Source organism: Narcine bancroftii, chromosome 2 (genome assembly GCF_036971445.1).
Source record: "Narcine bancroftii isolate sNarBan1 chromosome 2, sNarBan1.hap1, whole genome shotgun sequence".
In the NCBI taxonomy this organism is placed as follows: Eukaryota; Metazoa; Chordata; class Chondrichthyes; order Torpediniformes; family Narcinidae; genus Narcine; species Narcine bancroftii.
Window position 1 is genome coordinate 188,181,409 of NC_091470.1, and position 18,923 is coordinate 188,200,331.

The 18,923-nt window shown below is 49.7% G+C and overlaps 1 protein-coding gene across 1 annotated transcript; it reads left to right on the forward strand.

Annotated features, from left to right (window-relative positions):
* Nucleotides 1–818: 818 nt before the first annotated feature.
* egfl7 (EGF-like-domain, multiple 7) lies at nt 819–16,083 on the forward strand. Its single transcript, XM_069915617.1, has 10 exons — nt 819–1,034; nt 1,536–1,960; nt 4,919–5,041; nt 5,378–5,500; nt 5,782–5,894; nt 6,538–6,633; nt 7,822–7,965; nt 13,085–13,146; nt 13,854–14,034; nt 15,071–16,083. The coding sequence occupies exons 1-10, from the start codon at nt 819–821 to the stop codon at nt 15,124–15,126; spliced, it is 1,539 nt and encodes a 512-aa protein (XP_069771718.1). The 3' UTR covers nt 15,127–16,083.
* The last annotated feature ends 2,840 nt before the right edge of the window (nt 16,084–18,923 follow it).

Consider the following 18,923-nt stretch of genomic DNA (forward strand, 5'->3'; position numbering starts at 1 on the left):
AGACATATCGGCTCCACAGCTTTGAAGAGTGTTCAAGGGACTTCACTAATGGATTGGTTTATTTTTCAAAAGGCAGCAGATGAAAGAACTTCTTGGAGCTGCATATTGTCTGGAAGAGAGCTTGCTGTTGTAAGAGAGTCAAACAAGCTTTCTCTCAGAGAGAGAGAGACACACACACACACACAGATCACTTGTACAGTGTTACAGCCAGCAGAAGTAGCTGAGACTGGAACAGGACAAGCTGGCAAGCCCATTTGGAAGACAGCCTGGTCAAGCCCTTGTGGTTCATGCAAGAGGAGAGGACTGCCCCCAAATCTCAGCTCATGTCCTCTCGTTTGTATCTCCCCCTTTTTAAAGGAAAAAAACCTCTCTATGTCCACTCTATCTATACCCCTAATAATTTTTAATTCCCTCAATCAAATCCTCTCTCAACCTTCTACGCTCTAAAGAATAAAGACCTAACTCATTTAACCTTTTCCTATAACTTAGACCCTGTAATACAGACAATCTTCCAGTAAATCTTCTCTGCCCTCCAATTTGCTGATATCTTGTTGACTTTAGTTTTCAATGAACCATTCAGTTTTAATTTTTATGTTGGTTTTCAGCTTCCACTCAGCAATGAATTTGCAGAGAAATCATCTCCCATATTTGCCAGCTGTCATGTGTTTGCTTCCAAAACCACAAAATTACTGAAAATATACATAATATACACCTCAACCAGTGGTTCTCAACCTTTTTCTTCCCACTCATATTCCATTTTAAGGATTCCCGAAGACAAAAGTGCTCTGTAGCCGCTTTCAGGTGCTCAGGCGCAGATAATGCGCAGGCAGATGCGGCTGGAGGAGTGCAGCTGGGATGTTCAGGTGGCCACGGAGAAGATGCCTTTCTGTCACCTAAACGTGCCAGCTGAAGGAGAGCCGTGTCCGAGCAAGCGCAGGCTCCTGCGGACTGTGGCCGTGGTTCCACTGCTGCTTTCAAGTGCAACGGGGGGAGGGGGGGGGAATCCCCCGAGCCGGAGAATATACCTACAGGAGGTAGGTTAGGTCAGTGCTCCTCCTAGGCGGGTTCTCCACTTTCAGGCGGTCACCTGACAGCCGCATTGGGGTAGAATAGGCGGCTTTACAGTCGGGTACTCTGACCACCTAAAAATGACGTGATTAGTAAGGGATTGCTTAAGGTGGGATGTGGGTGGAAAGAAAAAGTTTGAAAACCACTGTTTTAATCGTCCCTCATTGACTCATTATGTGCACGGTTTCAGAACTCCAAAGGAAATGGGCCGATTGACAATTTTTCTCAAGCAAAATATTTCAGTAACAATTGAGTCTAGAGTAATGATTCTCAACCTTCCCTTCCCACCCACATCCCACCTTAAGCAATTCCTTTCTAATCACAGAGCACCAATGGCATAAAGAATACTGAAGTGGAAAGAAAATGGTTGAGAATCACTGCCCCCACAGATTAATATTTAGCACAAATCCGTTAACCCCCACCCTCTGCTGGTTGAGGGGTTTCAGCCCCTCAGTGCCCGGTAACAGGAGGGCTCTAGACGGTGCTCCTTCCAACTTGCCCACAGCGCCTGCAGCCTGGGATGTTCCAGTCGACCGAGTCCCAAACGCCTGCTCCATCCATTGCCATCCTCTGCCAAGCTTTCGATCGCTCCTCCCCCTCACTTCGCTCCTCTCCAAGTCCTTCCACTTCCACCCCCCCCACCCCTCCTCTTCAACCCACCTCCACCCCCCCCCCCACCCCCCTCTCTCTCTCGCTGTTGTCAAAAGTTTCCGCCACTCTCAACAGCGCCGAAGCTTCGAGCTCAACTTGTTCCGGAGTCCCCCAGTGATCGGTTCCCTCCGCCAGCAGCTACCGCTCTCGGGTCCTCGGAGACGGAGGGACAGGAACCAGAGAGAACCGTCAGAAGCCGAGGGAAAGAAGCGGCTGAGGCAGCCCAGGTCCGGCCGGCGGGGTAAGAAGCACTTAGGGCACGCGGTGGAGGGAGGGAGTGAGGGGAAGAGGCGAGGAAGGCGAGGACGGGGGTGGGGGGGAGAGTGGGAAGGAGAGGGGGGAGATAGGGTGGATAGGTCAAGAGAGAGGAAGGGAGAGAAAGGGGGAGAACCAGATGGAGGCAGGGGAGGGTCGGGGACGGAGCGGGAGGGAGAGAGGGGTGAGGATGGGGAGGAGGGAGGGAAGGACAGCGAGAGTGGAGGGAGAGGAGAGAGAGGGAGGGAAATGAGGGGAGCAGGGGAGGGAGGAGAGAGGGGGTTGAGAGGAGAGGCAAGGAGGGAGGAGAGAGAGAGGGGGGGTGAGGGGAGAGGCAAAGAAGGAGGGAGGAAAGAGGGGGAATGAGGGAGGGTCAGAAAGGAGTGAGGGGAGAGGGAGCGACGGAGTGGAGGAGGAAAATGGAGGGGGGGGGAAATGAGAGGTAAGGGCGTCGGATGACAGCGGGGTAGAAAGTTGGGGGGGACGAGAGGAAGGAATGGAGGGGAGTGAGAGTGGCAGGTGGGCAGGCGCGATGCAAGAGCCTGGCTGGGAGGTGAGAGGGAGAAAGGGAGGAGGGGGAGGGATGAGAGGCAAGGAGGGAAGAGAGAGAGAGGGAGGCAGATCATTCCCTGACCCGCAATGTAACAATTCCCATTCACATACAGGCTTATATGTGACTCCCTGCCCATGAACGTGGGTGCCTCTGCACTGACCAAGTGGATTGGAAGTCGCCCTCCACGAACAAGCCGGCCGGGTGAGAAGTGCCCCCCCTCCCTCTGGCAGAGCTGGGTTCTGCCGAGCTCGTTGGGGTGGGGTCCCCTCGCCTATTGTTGATGTTTCTTCCTGCCTCTGATTGTGAGCCGAATCTCCCAGGACTCGGCTGCCTTGTGGAGCTGAGCCGTGGCTGGCGGAGAGCTGGGCAGATCGGATCTCCGTCTCGTCCATCCGCCTGCAGCGATTTCCTGCAGCAGCGAAGATTTCCGATCTTCCATCTGGCAGGAAACCTGACGGCTCACGCCCCGTGGGGACGAGACATGGGCTGGTGGGAATAATCTAGCCGAGGGGCGTGGAGAGCAGCAAGGGCACAAGGTGAGAGTGTGGCCGCATTCCTCAACGTGGCCCAAACGGACCCGGGAGATCCCTGGAGGCGCCCGGTCTCTGGTTTCTGCTTCTCTTCCGGTCCAGGACTGCCTGACCCAATGGGGCTTCAAAATGATCACCCCCCACTTCGCCCATGCTGCCCCTCTCCGTGTCCCGACTGGCACTGTTCACTTTAGTAAGACATAGGGATTAATTTGGGACTGATATAGGGCTGTGGGGAGAGAGTGGGGCGGTGGGATCAGTGTGGGGGCTGATACACGGCTGCGGGGAGAGAAAAGCTGCACATTGGGACATCCCATGCATCGCCCTCCACTGACCCAGTTAGTAAGCCCGGGGCTTCCTGATGCTGGCAGCTGGTTCGGCGAGAGTGAAATCGGGAACATGTTTCTCTGTGTATCTGGTGTGTGATGTCTCAATAGGGGAAGGGTGAAAAGTGCACACTGGAGTCGTGGGGAAACCCCCTGCCAGGCAGCATCCAAGGAGAGGATTTTTTCCTTGGGCCAATACGATAACTCCCTCTCCGCGAATATTGCCCAGGGCTGCCAACTTGTTGATACTCCAACAGGAGTCCAGCCCAGTGAAACACCGAAAAGTCTACCGATGCTATGGTTGTAGCCGAAACACAGAAATACAGGACGAGCTCGGCGTCCATGGGAGGTAAAGCTGTATCACCTACTCTTTGGGGCCAGAGCCCTTCCCCGAGGTGTGGGCAAAACATCAGAGTGGGGGTGGGGGGTGAGTGGGTCGCAGAGGTTGTGAGCCCCAAGGAGTGCAGGTGGGGAGCATGGAGAGAGGCTGTGGCTGAACTCCCTTGGAAGAGGGCAGGAGGAGGATTTCTTTAGGGTGGGCAACCCTCAAAGAGATTTCGCAGTGGATTCTTATCCATCCAAAACAATTTTTATTTATCTATATGTATATAGATAATTACACTTGTCCTATATGTGTATTGTCTGTCTGACTGTATGTGTGCTGTGTCTGATTGTGTGTCTGTGTGTTTTGCACCGCGGACGGAAGAACACTGTTTCATCGGGTTGTACTTGTGCAATAAAATACAAAAGTCTGCAGACCCTGAGAGTCTGAGACCCTGAGAGTCTGATCCAGGCCAGTCCACCTGTTGCCAGATGGGATCTGTGCAACACAGAGAGGGGAAAAAAAATCAATGAAGTGCACAAGTAAGAGTCCTTAAATGTCCCTGATTGAGTTTGTCCTTGAGGGGTTTGATGGTGGAGGGGGAGCAGCTGTTCCTGAACCTGGTGGGTGCAAGTCTCGTGGCACCTACACTTCTTTCCTGATGGCAGCGGTGAGAACAGAGCGCGTACTGGGTGGAGTGGGTCCTTGATGATTGTGGCTGTTCTCTGATGGCATTGTTCCCCACAGATGTTTTCAGTGGGGAGGGTTTTGCCTGTGACGTCCTGGGCTGTGTCCACTACCTTTTGCAGGGCTTTATGCTCATGGGTATTGGTATCCCCATTACCAAACGGTGATGCAGGCGGTCGGCGCACTTTCCTCCACAGCTCTGTAGAAATTTGCCAGGGTTTCCAACATCACATCGAACCTCCACAAACTCCTGAGGAAGTTGAGGCACTAATGGGCTTTCTTCATGATGCCATTGGCGTGTTGGGTCACAGAACGGCCCTGTGAGCCATCAAACCAGGATTAGTACTGGCCATGATGTTCCTTGGTGGATCTACTGCTCCATCCCCTGACCTTTTGACTCTGAACTGATGGGACATGGCAGCAGTGTTGATCCCTGGAGTTGCCAAAGCAGGGGAGTTGAGACTCAGGGAAGGTGGGGCACAGAGAGCCCCACACACTGAGGCCCTGATCTCTCTCTCACACGCAGGGCAAGGACACGACCCCCACTCCAGATAGCAGGACCCTCGGCCATGAGGTGGGCTCTCTGTGTGACCCTGTGCTTCTTCCTGGCCCATGGTCTGGTTCAGGCCACCCAGCACAGGTACGGCCGGTGAGTGATGGTGAGGGAGGAGGGTGGGTTAGGGGCAGCAGTAGGGTCAGGAGCAGAAAGGGGGGTAAGTATCATGGGTGAGAGGGAGGGATGGGAATGGGTTGAGAGTGTAGCAGGGTCAGTGGTGAAGTGGCATGAAGGGGTGAGGGCATGAGGTAGGTAGAAGAGGGGAGAGGAGGAGTGGGTGGGTGGTGAGAGGGGTGTGGGTTGGAGAAGATGAGGGTGGATATTGAGAGTTGGGGGGCATGATGTTGGGAGCTTGGATGTGGTGTGGACCAGTTAGAGAGACCCAGGACAGTGGGAATGGCCTACCCCTCATCTTGAGACTCCCTGCAGGAGGCGGGTCTGCTCCCAGCGACAGGTGGGGCTGCCCCAGGTGAAAACGGAGACCTTCCTGCAGCCTGAACACACGCCTTACCTCACCCTGTGCCAGGGACAGACTGTCTGCAGCACCTACAGGTGAGACCCGTGCCCTCTTTGGTACACCCAGGATGTACCAACCCAACACTCTCCCCATCTCCCTCCCAGTTGCCGCCCCCCTCCCCAACCACCTCCACATCTCCCCATCCAGGACCCTCCCTACCTATTCCACACCACCCTCTCATTACCCTCTCTCGGTTCCCTCCCTCTCCTACCCTGCTCACCTTCTCCTTCCCTCCCCCTTCTCTCTACATCCCTCGCCCATGTTCACCCCTCCCCTTTCCCCTCAGATCTAACATTCCACTCTCTCCCACCCGTAGGACCACGTATCGGGTCGGGACCCGGACTGTGCAGAGAACCATTTATACCCTGGTTCCTCGGTGCTGCCCCGGTTGGCGGCGACCGCACATCACCGCATCCTCCTGCGACGTTCGTGAGTCTGTGAGCAGGGAGGCACTGTGGGAGGGCAGTGAGGGGGCTCTGTGTCATAGGGGAGGGTGGTGAGGGAGCTCCGCCTTGAGGGAGAGGCAGTAAGGGAGCTCTGCTTTGAGGGAGGGACAGTAAGAGAGCTCCATTTGTGGGGGTGGTGAGGGAGCACCACTTCATGGAAGGGGTGGTGAGGGAGCTCAACTTCATGGGAGGGGTGGTGAGGGAGCTTCATTTCATGGGAGGGAGATCTGCATTGTGGGAAGGGAGGGGTGGAGTGGAGGGAGTGCCACCTATGCAAGGGCCATTGAGGGAGCAGTGTGTTGTGGGTGGGTCAGAGAGTTGCTGTGGGGGAAGGGGGAGCACCCCGTGGTGGGGGGAGGTGAGGAGGGAGCCCCAAGTGGTGGGGGAAGGTGAGGAGAGAGCTCCGCGAGGTGGGAGACATGCCTCAAGGCCCCTGTGACCTGGGGGATGGGATAAGAGACCCAATGGCCTGAGGTGTTCCTCCAGCCGTCAATGCCCCAGGCCATGGGGTGTTTGCACTGATGGCAGCAGTGGTGGTGATAGTCAGTGATCCTAGACCCCATCTCCAAGCTCCCATCACCCCATCCCTGGAGCCCTGGCTCTCATCTCCCTTTCTTCCCTTCCAGCTGTGTGCACCTGGTCCTGCCGAAATGGTGGCTCCTGTATCCGACCCAACACCTGCGCCTGTCGCCCAGGGTGGTCTGGCCATTCCTGCTCCACAGGTAACCCTCAGAATCCACCCACTGAGCCCATCACAGGACGGGGCAAGGAACCCGTGACATGAGTACGGGAGGGGGCAAGATGCCCATAGCTTGAGTGCGGGGCAGGGCGAGGAACCCGGTTGCAGGAGGGGGCTGCAGCCCATGGACCTAGTCGCGGGACAGGCCGAAGAGCCCATGGACCTAGTCGCGGGACAGGCCGAAGAGCCCATGGACCTGATCATGGGATGAGGAGAGGAGCCCATGATCTGGTTGCAGGATGGGGCAAGGAGCCCATGGACCCGGTCACAAGAGGGGGTGAGGAGTCTGTGGCTAGGACATGGTACAGGTCAAGATGCCCGTGGCCTGAGTGGAAGACAGGCCGAGGAACCACATCGTGTGATAGGGCCAGGAGCCCATGGACCAAGTTGCAGGATGAGGCCTGTATCCCATGATCCGGGCATGGGACAGAGCCAGGATCCCATAATCCAGTGACAGAGTGATGCCAGGTTTCTGTGATCTGTTCACAGGGTGGGGCCAGGATTCCGCGATCCGGTTGCGGAGCGGGGCCAGGATCCCATGATCCGGTGGTGGGGTGTGGTCAGGATCCCGCGATCCGGTTGTGGGGTGGGGCCAAGATCCCACGATCTGTTCGCGGGGCGGGGCCAGGATTCCACGATCCGGTGATGGAGCAGGGTCAGGATCCCGCAATCTGTTCGCGGGGCAGGGACAGGATCCCGCAATCTGTTCGCGGGGCAGGGCCAGGATTCCGCGATCCGGTGGTGGGGTGGAGCCAGGATCCCGTAATCTGGTTGCGGAGTGGGTCCAGGATCCCATAATCCGGTTGAGGAGCGGGGCCAGGATCCTGCAATCTGTTCACGGGGCGGGGCCAACATTCCGCGATCTGGTGGTGGGGCGGGACCGGGATCCTGTAATCTGGTTGAGGAGCGGGGCCACGATCCCGTAATCCGGTTGAGGAGCGGGGCCTGGATCCCATGATCTGTTCGCGGGGTGGGATCAGGATCCTGTGATCTGGGGACGGGGCCAGGATTCCACGATCCGTGGGCGGGGCCAGGATCCCGCGTTGTGGATGTGAGTTGTGATGAGGCGTCCTATCTTGGGTCAGGATAGGTCAGGTTGATGCCTGAGCTCAGTCACACCCCACAGAGAAGAGTGCCCCCTCCATCCACTGCCCTCTCTCTCCTTTCCTAGATGTTGATGAATGCCACTCGCCCATGTCGCCATGCGACCAGCTGTGTGTGAACACGCCAGGCAGCTACCGATGTGGGTGCCGTCTGGGATTCCAGCTCCTGACGGATGGAACAACCTGCAAGAGTTTAGCACCATCCCCTGCAGGTCAGTGTGTCCCCACCAGGATTGGCCGGAGGGGCGTGGGTGGTATGGGAGGTGCCCATGCTTCCTCCTCACCCCTCCCCTCCCCCCTCGCCCTTCCCCCTCGCCGCCTCCCTCCCCCTCCCTCTACCTGCCCCTGCCCCTCTCTCCACTCTCCCCTCTCTCCCCTTCATCTCCTTGCCCCTTCCCCTAACTGCTCCACCCTTCTTTCTCTTCCTCTACCCCTCCCTTCTCTCTCTCTCTCTCTCCCCTCCCCTCTCCCCTTCCTCTCACTGTTCCCTCTCCCATGCCCTTGAGCACTCCACTCCACTCTCTCTCCCCTTCTCTCCATGTCTCCCTCCTCCCTCTCATCGCCCTCCTTTCCCTCTTCCCTCTGACCCTCTACCTCCCACAGATCTGCCCCCTGGAGTGGTGTCCCCAAGTCTTGGTCTGGATGTAATTGGGACAGGTCTGTCTCTGTCCGTTATTATTCCTGGTCTGTGTTGTCAGGGATGATCCACGTACCGGGAGTGATAATGCCAGCGTCAAGACCACAGCAGCGCCTCCTACCATGAGCCAGTGGCAGACCTGCCCCCTCTCTCAACCCACCACCTGGAATACCTCTTTTTATGACCCATGGGTGGGGGCTGAACACGGGGTTTCTTTAGATGGGAGGGCTGGAGCTGGAGGGTGATGTGTTGGTGCTGAGTGGAGGTTTAGGGTTGGAGTGTGGGGGGATGGGTGATCAGTGATTGTAGGGTCGATGGAGGTTGAGAGGTGGAAGGTGAGTGGAGTTTGAGGGGATGGAGGGTCACTGAAGGGTGGGAGGGTGGAGATGGTGGTCAGGACAATGGAGGTGGAGAGTCAGTGGAAGTTGAAGGAGTGGGCAGTGGAGATTGAGATGGAGGGTCAATGGATGGTGGAGGTGGGGGTGAAGGGTGAGTAGATGGTGGAGAGTCCATGGGAGTTGGAGGGTTGGTGGAGGGTAGTGAATGGAGGCTGGGTGGAGGGTCCACAGAGGCTAGGTTGGCAGTGCTGTTCCCTTTAAGCTGTGCACGTTTGCACACACACGCTTTGCAATCAGCGGACAAAAGGTGAGTTACCTAAAATAATATAGTAATTAATAATTATACATTGAAAATATATGTTGTTCTGTGCAGTTTTATGTCAAATATTTTGTAAACTGATATAAGTTGTGCTGTGTATGAAGATTTTCACATGAGGCATCTGGATAGTTTGTCAACTCACTTTTCACTGAATGAGTTTTGATTAAACCATTTCCAGCAACTTCAACAAATAACAAATAACAATCATCTGTGAATTGATGGGTGTTTATTGTTATCAATTTATTTCAACATTGCATAACATAAATATAAGAAATACTCTTTGATGTTTTATTTAATGGAACAACAAACTGAACAAAGTAGTTCAAAGTACAGAATAAAATCTTAACTAAATACGTTACTTTGTAGAATCCAAAACATGCCAACACAGGTTTATTAGCCATGAGAGATCAACTGTGCCAAAATTATCTTGAAACTATCTCAAGTTTACATTTGTACAAGCATTCAGTCTGCACATATTTTGTCACAGGAAAAAAAATTTGCACAACATAAGATTTTTGAGCTGATGGACTACTATAAACATAATAATTACAGCACAGGAGCAGTCCAACTTGGCCCTTCTAGTCTATGCCAAACACTTTCTCCCACCTAACCCCACTGACCTACACTCACCCCGTAACCCTCCACTCCTTTTCCATCCATGTACAGATCCAACTTCTCTTTAAATGCTAATATCGAGCTTGCCTCCGCCATTTGGTCTGGAAGCTTGTTCCGCACACCCACCACTCTCTGTGTGGCCCCCCTCCATGTTTCCCCGGTGGTTCTCAACCTTTTTCTTTCCACTCACATCCCACTTAAATCACAGTGCTCTGTGATTAGGAAGGGATTGCTTAAGGTGGGATGTGTGTGGGAAGAAAAAGGTTGAGAACCACTGTTTTAATCATCCCTCATTGACTCGTTATGTGGACGGTTTCAGAACTCCAAAGGAAATGGGCCAATGACAATTTTTCTCAAGCAAAATATTTCAGTAACAATTGGGTCAAGGGCAGTAATTCTCAATCTTCCCTTTCCACCCACATCCCACCATAAGCAATCCCTTACTAATCACAGAGCACCACTAGCATAGGGATTACTTTTTTTTTTTTTTAAATTTTTTATTTTTCACACCATAAATCACATTAGCCATGATATACACTATTTCTTTTTCAAACATGTACAGTGACTTTTTCTCCCCCCACCCCCCCTTTCCTCCCAAACCACCACCCCACCCCCCCCTCTCATCCATTTTAGGTATACAATCTAGGTTGCATTAACCCAGTCAGACAATGTTGTCATTCAACAAAATTACACCAGAAATTCTACTGAGTCCATTCTTTTCTTTCCTTCTCCTTCCATCAACTTAGGTAATGTTTGTCCCCGGTAGGTTTTCGCTATTGTATTTAATGTAAGCTCCTATACTTGTTCGAATATTTCAATATTATTTCTTAACCTATATGTTATTTTTTCTAATGGAATACATTTATTCATTTAAATTTAGTAGTTTCTTCCTTTTAATTTGGTTATGTATTCCATTAATATTTAAAGACATATAGTTCAGCGTAGCCCTTTTATATTTTGTTTATCTTCTCTTTCCGTTTTTCCATCATTACCTTTCCTCCTTTTCCATTTCTGTTTTCTTATTTTCAACTCTTTATAAGACAACATTCCTACAACATCCAACATTTTCCTTATTCTCCTATTTCTATCTTATTTATCCCCAATCTCCCCTTCACCTCCTGAGTTGTCCTTTATCCCTTGTAGGACAACCACATCTCCCCTCTCCATTTGGATTTGCGAATCCACTCGCAAGCGTCAACTGATTTTGCAGTGACCGCTATTTCCCCCCACCCCGCCTCCCCCAGAAAAGATTTCACTTTTCATATGTCACAAAGGTCACTCTTTTAATTCCCTCCTTATTCTCTCTATTCCATTACCTTCCCTTATTAATTCTTGTCTATACTATCTATATTTTCCTCTAAGTACAGATACATTCATGTATGCTCATTGTCTCTATTCACTCTTATACCTCTTTACCCGCATACATATCAATCGTGATCATTTTTACTCTCATTACCCGTCTTCATCCCTCAGTCTATTTTTGTCTTTACCCACATACATATCAATCGTGATCATTTTAACTCTCATTACCCGTCTTCATCCCTCAGTCTATTTTTGTAATTGTTCTGCAAATTTTCGTGCTTCTTCTGGATCCGAGAATAGTCTGTTTTGTTGTCCTGGAATAAATATTTTCAATACCGCTGGATGCTTTAGTATAAATTTATACCCTTTCTTCCATAAAATCGCCTTTGCTGTATTGAACTCTTTTCTCTTCTTTAGGAGTTCAAAACTTATATCTGGATAAATGAAGATTTTTTGCCCTTTATACTCCAGTGGTTTGTTGCCCTCTCTTACTTTTTCCATCGTCTTCTCCAGTACCTTTTCTCTTGTAGTATATCTTAGGAATTTTACTACAATAGATCTTGGTTTTTGTTGTGGTTGTGGTTTAGAGGCCAATACTCTATGTGCCCTTTCTATTTCCATTTCTTGCTGTAGTTCTGGACATCCTAGGGTCTTAGGGATCCACTCTTTTATAAACTCCCTCATATTCTTGCCTTCTTCATCTTCCTTAAGGCCCACTATCTTTATGTTATTTCTTCTGTTATGGTTTTCCATTGTATCTATTTTTTGAGCTAGTAGTTCTTGTGTCTCTTTAGTTTTTTTATTAGATTTCTCCAATTTCTTTTTTAAGTCTTCTACCTCCATTTCTGCTGCTACTGCCCGCTCTTCCATCTTGTCCATTTTCTTTCCCATTTCTGTTAAGGTCATCTCCATTTTATTTATTTTCTCTTCTGTGTTGTTTATTCTTTTTCTTAAATCCTTAAATTCCTGTGTTTGCCATTCTTTAAATGACTCCATGTATCCTTTAATAAGAGCAAGTATATCCTTTACCTTGCCTTTCTTTTCTTCTTCTATTTCACTGTACTCTTCCTCTTCTTCTTCCTCTGGGTGGGTTGACCATCTGTTGTTTCTTTGGTGCCCTTTCCTCCTCTTCTTTCTTGTTTCTATTGTCTTCTGTGGTCTCTTCTTGCTGCAGGTGTTCTGCAGCTGTCGTTGCCGGCTGTGGAGATCGACTCCCCAGCTGGTCCCCCCTCCCGTCGGTGTGTTTTTTTTTCATTCGCATCGCGCATGCGCGGTTGCGCACTTTTACTCGGCTCTGCGAGCCATTTTTGTAGTCCATTATTTACCGACCTGAGGGAGCGGGTTTCTCTCTCCGCAGCGGGCCTCTTCGGACAGGTAAGGCCTTCACCTTTTTCCTCCTTTGTCTTCTCTTCCTCTCTTCTTACCGTTGCTTTCGATTTTTCTTTTTTTGTCGCCATCTTCTTTCCACCTTTATACTCACTTTTCTGTAACTTTTATTTCTGTGCCTTTGTGTTTTCCTTTGTTTTTCCCGACTTTTCTGGAGAGGGCTGGAGTTCACCGTCCGGCCACTACTCCATCACGTGACTCCTCCCGGCATAGGGATTACTTAAAGTGGAACGTTAGTGGAAAGAATAAGGTCGAGAACCACTGACTTAGACCCTGTAACCCCAGCAACATTCTAGTAAATCTTCTCTGCACTCTCTCCAATTTGTTGATTCTTTTCCTATACTTTGGTGACCAAAACTGTACACAATTCTCCAAGTTTGGCCTCACTAACAATTAGAGGGGGATATTGGTTGGTGGTGGGTGTTGAGTGGAGGTTGAGGGGGTGGTGGGCCATTGAGGGGTGGGGATGGTCAGTGGAGGTTGAAGGGTGGGGGGTGATTCGTGGGTTGTTGAAGGGTTGTGGGGTGTGAGAGGGTGGTCACTGAAGATGGTGGGGAGGGAGAAGATTGAACCTGGGACATTGAGGGAGAAAAGGGTGGAGGGAGCACTGTTGGGGAGGAGATGGAGGTGAGATTGGGGGAAGCACTGGGACCAGGGAAAGAGCAGGGTGGGCTGTGTGAAGGTCCCTCCTGTTTGCACCCCTTCTCATTCCAACTTTCCAATTTTCCTTGCAGAACCCAAAGGAGTAGATAATGAACTGGAGGAGTTCCACCATAGGCTGGGGCAACTGGAGCAGGTGGGTTCATGGGGCTGGAGAGTGCACTGTCATTATGGGTCCCCGAATGAACATCCCAGCCAGGAGAGGACCAGGAGACATCTTGGCCTTCACATCAGGGTGGGGGTGGCTGCTGGAACATGGGAAGGAAGATTTCAGTGCCTCAGTACAGATCGCTGGTGAGACCACCCCCAGGGCACTGTGAACACCTTTGCCTTTGTACTGCAGGAGGGTCAAGGCAGAGTGGGAAAGGAAAACTGGGTTAAATCGTGGTGAAAGGGTCAACCCTGACCTCTGTTGGAGATTTGGGGATAGGGGAATGGGGTAAATGGTTCCTTAGTGTGGATTCTGGAAATCAGGGAAAGAGGAAACACCATCTCAGGAAGAAAGTCAGGCCACCTACATCTGCAGGCACTTTGCGGTATGTTAATGCCCCAGTGCAGAGCTCTAGGTTATGGCTCCATCTCTCCCTATCCCCAGAGTAGAGTTACAGAGATTGGCTCCATCTCTCCTTGCCCCCAGTGTAGAGTTCCAGCAGATGCTCCATCTCTCTTTGTCCCCAGTGCAGAGCTAGAGGGAATGGCTCCATCTCTTCCCCGTTCCCAGCATAGAGCTGCAGGAAATGGCTCCATCTCTCTGTCCTCACCACGGAGCTCCAGCAGATGGCTCGCAGTCGCTCCTGTGGAACTCCAGCACTGATCCTTGTCTCCTTCCTCTCTCCCTCCCAGAAGATGGAATGGACCCTGAGCACATTTGCACAGCTGATCCTGGCTGTTTCTGAGCAGATGTACCTGGATGATCCGATGAGCCCAGAAAACACCCGGTATTTAATCTCCCAGTTTCGGCAGCTGGATCGTATCGACTCCCTAAGCGAGCAGATCGCCTTCCTGGAGGAGCGGCTGGATTCTTGTGAGTGGCGTGTTGTGGTGGGGCGGTGGGCCATGTGTGTCTCTGGGGGAATGTCCATGTCTGCCTGCGTGGAGTTAAGGTGTCCACCTGTGTGCAGCAGGATGTGTCTACCTCTCTGTGAAGCACAAAAGTCTGCAGAGACTGATTATAGTAAAAGCACAGAAATGCTGAAGGAACTCAGCTGGTCTTTTCAGCATCCTTAGGAGACAAAGATATGTAACAGTGGTTCTCAACCTTTTCTTTCCACTCACACACCATTTTAAGTATTCCCTATGCTGTCGGTGCTCTGTGATTAGTAAGGGATGTGAATGGAGAGAAAAAGGTTGAAAACCTCTGTTTTAATTGTCCCTCATTGACTCGTTATGTGCACGGTTTCATCGCTCCAAAGGAAATGGGCCAAATGACCATTTTTCTCAAGCCAAATGTTTCAGTAACAATTTGGTCTAGAGCAGTGGTTCCCAACCCTCCCTTCCCACCCACAGACCACTTTAAGCAATCCCTTACTAATCGCAGAGCCCCGTTGGCATAGGGATGACTTAAAGTGGGATGTGAGTGGAAAGAAAAAGGTTGAGAACCACTGAATATCGAGTTCTTTAGCTTTCATTAAATGCCCCTCCCCTTCACTTCTTCCCCTCCACCCAGCTCTGTCTCTCCCTTCCCTGTGTCCTTTCGCACCTTCGTTCGGGTGCCTTGCCATTCGGCGTGGGCGATCACATCTTTCCGTCCGTCACAGTCCCTGGCCCTCCGAATTGTAGTCGTAACCTCCCGTGTCCCAAACCGCGATGCTTCATTCTCTCTCTCCTTCCGCTTCATTTTCCTTCCAGCTTTCCAGTTGTGACGAAATGTTCAAAAGTATCTCTTCGCGAGGCGTGTTCAAAGAATTTTGATTGATGTTTTCTGATTCCTTTAAGTAATGGGCGTTTTGTTTTCGTTCTTTGTAGAACTCCTTCGTTTATTTATGGTAGCATGTGTAGCGTTCACTTGAGAAACCACATCTCTGCTGCATTGATTCTGTTTCCCCTTGCATTTGTGATAGTCCATGACTCGCAGCGGAAATCATCAGGACCAGAGAACATTCCGGTTGAACTGTAGGAAACACTAGAAGATTTTGGTGTAGAGAAATTAAAAATCATATTGAATAGAATATATAACAGCGGCAAAGTATCAGAAGACTGTTTAAAGACAGTGTGAGAGAGTATATAGATATGTTTTGGGGATATATATTGGGAAAGGTTTGTTAGAGTAAGTCACATACAAACACTTTAAAACAGATCTTATTTAAAAATACTGGAGCTCTGCCCCATGCTAGACTTATCGGGGTCTTAGAGCTTTCGCAAGAGCTTGGAGAGTGCTCAAGAGACCGCTAATGGATTGTTGTTTACCAAAGGCAACAGATGAAATATCTTGTTGGAGCCACTGATTATCTGGAAGAGAATGTTGTTCTAAGAGGGTTATGTGATTTTGCAAGCAGGATTTGTCTCAGAGAGAGAGGGAGAGACACAGAGATCACTTGTATAGTGTTACAGCCAGCAGAAGCAGCTGGGACTGGAACAGGACAAGCTGGCAAGCTTATGGAAAGCCCCATTTTGGAAGACCTGGTCAAAGCCCTTGTGGTTCATGCAAGAGGAGAGGACTGGCCATCTAATGTTTGGAATAAGAGAAACAAAAAGACAATCTGTGGTGATCTGAAAGAAAGAGGTTATCATCTGGAGAACCCTGAAAGGGCAAGTTTCGTCAGCAATGCACTGGAATGGCGATTAAAAAGGAATCAGTGTGGATGACCTGGAACAAAAAAAATCTCTCTCTGATAACCGACAAGAACCTTCCTGAGCAGTAACCATTTACCTTTCAAGCACCAAAGCCTGGTGAACTTTATACATATTAAATTCTGTGCACAGTATAAGAATTGCCTGCAATCAGTGAACTTGGAGAAATGAGAAGTGAGATTGGACTGTGAATCAAAGAATTTTTCTGAACTTACACATCATTACACGCACATGCGCTTAGAATTAGAAGGAGGTTAAAAAAGACAATAGAGATAAGTTAAAGTGTGCTTCTGTTTTCATGTTTAAAGATAATTAAAAGCAACTTTTGTTTAAGTAACCACTTGTCTTGGTGAATATCTATTGCTGCTGGGTTTTGGGGTCCTCTGGGCTTGTAACAGTAACAGAGTGTGGACGACACAGTTTAACAAAGCCACTTCACAAAAACTCTACTTCGAACCGTCCTGCTCAGAATAAGACAAATTAAAACCAGAGATCGGTGAAGAACAGTGCAGCTTCATCGAAGGCAGGGGAACATCAAACATCATTTGTATATAACACGATGAATTCTTACCCTCCCCCTTATCCTATCTAATGAAGACCCTTTGTTGGTCTGGATTCCTCCCCCAGCCAGCGCCATTTGAATTCGGAGATTTCCTGCTTCTGGCTCATTCTGCCCCTTCCTCGAAGGAGGGCTCAGGCCTGAAATGTCGGCAATGTATCTTTGTCTCTTATGGTCACCAAAAAGATTGGCTGAGCTCCTCCAGCGTCTCCTTCTCCGCCTGTCCAAGGGCCGGGTGTGACTCAGTTTCTGCCTGTACTGGGAGCACCCCTTTGTCCACCTGTGCAAGGGATAGAATGTGGCAACCTCGTCTGCCTGTACAGCAGCCAAGAGCATCTCTAGGTGTGAGCAGAGGAAGCACGTTAAGAGATGGCCACCCTCCACTGGGCATCAATACCGTATGTACTCGTAATATTCAATCACGTGTAGTAGTCAACCCAAAAATCACATGTTTTTGTATGACCCATGCAAATGTTGATCTCCCTTCCCCTATTTTTGGCCCTGACCGCCCACCCATCCGAGCTCCTGATGATCTGAACGTGAACCACCCGCCCATCCAGGCTCCCAACGTCCGACCGTGGATCATCATCTCGGCCATCTGCACACCAGAGCTCCCGTCGCCTAGAACGTGGGCTCGCCACCCGGTCCCAGCCATCTGAGCTCCCAATGCCTTGAATGACGCAGGTATTTACTGTGGTCAAAAATAGTATCCTTGTAAAAGTTGACCCTATCCTCCAAATTTGACCGGAAAAATTGGTCCCCAAAGCTCTACTATTACACAAGTATATATGGTAACTCTGTAGTGGAGAGAGTGGAGAGCACTTAACTAGTGACCCATCATAGACACTTAACATCTCCTCACTTGTCAGGAAGGCGCAACAATGACTGCACTTGCTGAGAAGACAGAAGCGGGCAAGGCTGCCAGCCACCATCATCTCAAACTTCTACCTGCGCTCAATCAAGAGTGTCCTGGCCAGCTGCATCTCAGCAGGGCATGTTGCTGCAGAGAAGTGGATCAGAGGCAGGATCGTTGTCTGAAGAGGGCACACAAAATCATTGAGGACCCCACACACAGCATCTTTCAGCTGCTCCCGTCGGGGAAGAGGTACAGGAGGATCAGGGCCAGCACCACCAGGCTGTGGAACAGTTTCTTCCCACAGGCAGCGAGAACCCTGAATGACCAAAGGAATTGCTCATTATTTATGTTTATGCATGTCCTGGACATAAATCTCTTGTGAATATATGTTCTATGTCCATATACTGTATGAATTTGCATATTTTTACACTGACTGAAAACATCATATTGCCGTGTGGTACTTTACAATTGTATGACAATAATAAGTGAACTTGAAATGCCATATATACTCACGTTTTTACCATGTAATAGTCGACCCTTTTTTTGGCCCGAAAATCATGTGTTCCCAGACATTGCGCGTTTAAAAAAAAAAAGTGCCATGATTATGTAAAAATGTGTCAGTGCGAAGAAGGGTCACAGCCTCTCAAACTCGTGGTTTCAAAACGTTGCCTCCATTTTGTTTCAAAATGGCCATCAGAAATTACAACGAATGTGCAGCAGCATTTAAACAACGGCATTGTTAGAAGCGCTGAGGAGACGAAATGACTGTGAAGCATGCATCAGAGAAGCTTGGAGAAAGATAGCGAGCAACCCTCAGACAAGGCCGCAACGAAAGTGTGCTGATGCAGGCAAATCTAGCAAGTGGCCACATGGTGGGGAAAAGAAGTTGGTGTTTGGGAAAAAAAAAATCGTCAAGATGTAAGATGCATTACTCAGGGGGCTGTATGAATCCATGCACGATAGGAAGGAAGGAAGGTATTTTGGATTTCTCAGGAAGTGCTGGATGGCACACGAGGCTCGTGAGGCAGCCTGACTTTGGCAGAGAACTAAGTTTTCACAAAAGCCGTCCGCTGATCTGGATGATAAAATATCGCAGTTTCACCAGTTTGTGATCGGACATTGGAAGCGCAGGGAGGGTGCATTGGGAACACGGATGAAACACTGATTACTCTTGACATGCTATAAAATCGAACAGAGAACTGAAAATTAGAAAGAGAAGGCAGTACAGGTGCTCCCCTACTTACGATGACCCGCCTTACAATCTTTCAAAGTTATGATGCTTTGAATACGAACTTTCAATTTGGAATTCTGTTCCCACGCTTGCGATGTGCGGTATGCTACACTCTCTCACCCCCACCGTCCACGCCATCTAGCAATTCATTTTAGTCCAATGCTGTTAATGGATTTTTTCAGTGTGGAATTAAAGTATTCAACATTTAATTATTAATAAATAGAAGGTGCGGGATTCTTTTCCAACACAATTTTTTTGATTTACGATGGGTTTTCTGGAACATAACCCCATTAAAATGTTTTGAGCCAGAGGACCCCAAAACCCAGCAGCAATAGATATTCACCAAGACAAATGGTTACTTAAACAAAGGTTGCTTTTAATTATCTTTAAACATGAAAATAAAATCACTCTTTAACTTATCACTATTAACTAACCTAACTTAAACCCCTTCTAATTCTAAGCACACGTGTATATAAT

What these genes read in the sequence shown, in the direction of transcription:
- egfl7 (XM_069915617.1), top strand. Translation starts at nt 819, where the DNA reads ATGCGCAGGCAGATGCGGCTGGAGGAGTGCAGCTGGGATGTTCAGGTG. An exon ending in GGAGAATATACCTACAGGAG is followed by an intron (nt 1,035 to 1,535) that starts GTAGGTTAGGTC and finishes GCCCGGTAACAG; the next exon opens with GAGGGCTCTAGACGGTGCTC. An exon ending in ACCCAGCACAGGTACGGCCG is followed by an intron (nt 5,042 to 5,377) that starts GTGAGTGATGGT and finishes GACTCCCTGCAG; the next exon opens with GAGGCGGGTCTGCTCCCAGC.